Consider the following 3468-nt stretch of genomic DNA (forward strand, 5'->3'; position numbering starts at 1 on the left):
GACCCCAGGCCCTGGGCACCCCCTCACTTCCCCTCTTTTGGGCGAGCATGGGAGGCCAAGACACTCTCCATGAAAGAAAGACAAAGCACAACTTGGTAGAACGTTCGAGCCCATCTTGGGTGCCCTCTGTGAGTCCCAGACAGAGCAGAACGGTTGCCACTGAGAGGGACTCCGGGAATCCTACCCATCTCCGTCCGGAAATATCCCAGCTTAGCCTCGACGTCCGAAGGGAAGCCAGGCGTGGAGTGTGCTCGTCTGCTCAGGGCACCCCCCCGCCCCACTGCCCCGACTGACTGGGACAGAGGAAGCAGGACCGTGGGCCGCGCGTGGGGCATCACCAAGCAGAGGGCAGAATGGCTGCAAGTTCTCCGTCTCAGCCTGAGGCACTCCCTCAGGCAGCAGACGGTGGGGAGGGGGGTCTTCCCACCAAATTCTCACTCTTTGCAGACATCAAGGTCATGACCATGTCCTTTGTGATGGCACCCACTGTCACAGGGTGGCCCCGGGAGGTTTTCTCCTCCACCCACCCAGGGTCCAGCCCTGTGCCCTGTCACTACTGGCCCCATGGAAGAAGACCTGTTGGGCTGCAGCCCCGGAGAAGCCTAGCCTGCCACGGCCACTTCCTGTATTGTTAGGATGAATGGGGGATTGGAGGGATGGCCCCGGAAGGAACCGTCATGGAGAAAGCTGGTACTGGGCCTGAGCTCTCCCCCGCCGGGCACCCTGCAGATGCTGTGGTGGCTGTTTCTGACCATCCCCTGGCTGGGGGACTCTGTGCCCGGACCCGTGGTGAGTCCCGATCCCCTCCAATATGCTCAGGGCTCCTGGGACTCAACCAGGAGGAACAGGGACGGTCCCCATTCCCTTAGGGAAAAGCTTGCCTTGTCCTTTCCTGAGCTCTGGGAAGGTCATGATCTGGGTCCCTCATGGCCCCACCACTTGTTTCGGCACACTCCAGCCTGGGGCGTGAGCTGGGGGGCATCGTGGGGGCTGCGACGTGGCAGGACCCGTGGCCGGACCCGTGGCCAGTCAGCCTGAGCTTCTACAACCTGAGGCACAGCCTGTGGCAGCACATCTGCAGGGGGTCCATCAGCCACCCCCAGTGGGTGCTGACCGCTGCCCATTGCCCGGAGCCGAGAGTCCTGCCTTCTCCATCCCTGTGGCTGGAGGTGTGCACAGATGCATGTGCATGTGCAGGGTCCCCCCGTGGGAGACTGGCTTCTCGGGGTCCCCCAGCTCTGAGAGCCCCCAGCCTGCCCTGAGAAGCCCGGCTCTCCGCTTCCCCAGGAAGAACCTGGAGGCTGGTGCCTTCAGGGTCCCGGTCGGGCAGCTGAGACTCTACGACCATGACCAGCTGTACAAAGTGGCTGAGATCATCTGTCACCCCAGGTTCAACGAGAGCCTGTCTGTGCGGACATTGCTCTGCTGGGACTGGAGGACCCCCTGGCTCTCTCTGAGGTTGTCAACCTGGTGTCCCCCCACCACATCCCACCTGGACTCTGGCACCACAGTCAGAGGGCAGACAGGGGCCCTTGAGTCATGGGGGAAGAAACCCAGGCTCGTGGAGTGTGGGTGACCCACCAAGATCCCAGCTCCTCAGTGGCTGAGGCAGAATTTTCCTGGGGAGGCTGTGGATCCTACTGTGGACACTGGCATGGGAGCCTGGACGCTGGCGAGCGAGTCCACATCCTGGAGCCAGACGGGCATCCGACCTTCCGGTGCTGCAGCCTGACCCCAAGCACGGCCGACGTGGGGAAATAGCACTAGGTCTGGTGCTGGACCCCAGGTCAGGGCTGGCCGCGGGGATGTCCCCTGCCCCCACTGATAGACCGGGGCGGGGGTCCCAGCACAAAGTAGGAGTACGTGTGAGATGGGAAGGCGAGGAACCCCCATTCTCACGCAGCACCCCCCCACAGAGCCGCTGCCCCCCACCACCTACAGGAAGTGGAGGTTCCCATCGTGAGGAACAGGGAGTGTGATCACCGCTCCCAGAACTCTCCGGACCCAACGATCAGATCATCAAGGGTGACATGCTGTGTGCCTGGAGCGAGGGCTGGGACTCCTGCCAGGTGAGGTCCCAGGCTGCCCCAGGTGCGTGCTTGGTCCCCTTCTAGCTGGGACCGTGGGACCTACCGGTCCCTTTATCGTGGGGACGTGGGACGCTCTTGCTCAGTGGCTTCTATCCACAGAGCTGGACCCTGGGGGTCCAGTGGAACTGCACCTGGGTCCAGGGGGGTCTCGCGAGCTGGGGCTACAGGTGTGGCGACTGCGACTTCCCTGGGGTGTATACCCGCGTCATGAGCGACGTGTCCTCGATCTGCCAGTATGTCCCTCTGTTTCTGGGACCCTAGAAGGGACCGACGCCCCCTCCTCCTCATCTCTGCACCCTGTTTTCCCTGCGGAGGGCAAGGGAGCAGGGGCGAGGCTTCAGCGGGGAGTACAGGTGGGGAAAGCCCAGGAATCCTGCTGGAATTAGGTTATTAAACATGGCGGGAAAACCCTCCAAGGCTGTGCGTGCTTGACTCTCCTGCATCTAGGGGTTTAGGGGGTTGGCCGACCAGGCCTGGCTATTGGGGGTCCCTGACGCTGGCATCTCCAGGCCCGGCAGAGCGGAGAGGGAAGGGGTCCAGGGCAGGTTTCTGTGCTTCTCTTCCCAGAAGGATGTCCGCTGAGATGGGCTGTGGTTCTCTGCCCCAGACTCCCTCCTCTCCTTCCTGCCTGCTTCCCTCTGGTCCCTCTGAAGCCACGGCTGAGGTGTGGGATCTGGGGGGATGCCCCTGGGGTCCTCCTCCCACTGTCCCGCAAGCCCCCTCCTCTCCTGGACAGTGTGGCCGGCTGGTGCCACAGACCATTCCCTCCCTTTCACAGGCTCCTTTCCTGGGTGTTCAAAGTCCCATCTGACAAGGCTGGTTTATTCTGAAGCGTGTCCTGTATGCCTTGGCCCCTTAAGGTCCTCCTGTGGGGGGTGGCATCCGCCCAGAGGACAAGTTCACCAGGAAAACGGGGGTCCCCTTTGGCACCTCTGCATTTCCTAGGGGCTCTGTAACATGACAGCCAGGTCTGCCTCCCATGCAGCTCTCCAGCACAGTCTAGAACGACCGGACCCATAGAGCACAAGGCCATTGTCGGGGCCAAGGGGCTGCTCTGCCCTGCTCGATGGCTCAGCTCCCAGAAATCTCAGCTTGGCTCCTTCCCTCCAACCCCCAACTCCCCACCCCCAACTTAAAAACAACAACAACAACTAAACACTAAAAAGAAAACATTTTAAAAGAGGCCACAGCTCTCACATTCCTGATTTCCTCGTAGCCGATAAACCAGGACCCAAGCGCCTGGAGAAGCTGCCGAGACCTGCGTGTCTGCAAAGGCACCGGGGCCTTCTGGGCTCCCCTCCTGCACAGGGGATGTGGGGGTCTGAAAAGCAGCAGCCCCCAGGTCTGCAGCGCAGCCACCAGACGGAGGCCCACTGTC

General features: G+C 62.0%; 1 protein-coding gene across 1 annotated transcript; it reads left to right on the top strand.

Annotated features, from left to right (window-relative positions):
- The first annotated feature begins 636 nt into the window (after window positions 1-636).
- Window positions 637-1536, top strand: LOC132027126 (mastin-like). Its single transcript, XM_059415903.1, is given in 4 exon segments — window positions 637-799; window positions 952-1139; window positions 1292-1406; window positions 1409-1536. Coding segments are annotated over 4 exon segments (594 nt in total).
- Window positions 1537-3468: the final 1932 nt, after the last annotated feature.

This window comes from Mustela nigripes, chromosome 11, assembly GCF_022355385.1.
Source record: "Mustela nigripes isolate SB6536 chromosome 11, MUSNIG.SB6536, whole genome shotgun sequence".
Taxonomy (NCBI): Eukaryota; Metazoa; Chordata; class Mammalia; order Carnivora; family Mustelidae; genus Mustela; species Mustela nigripes.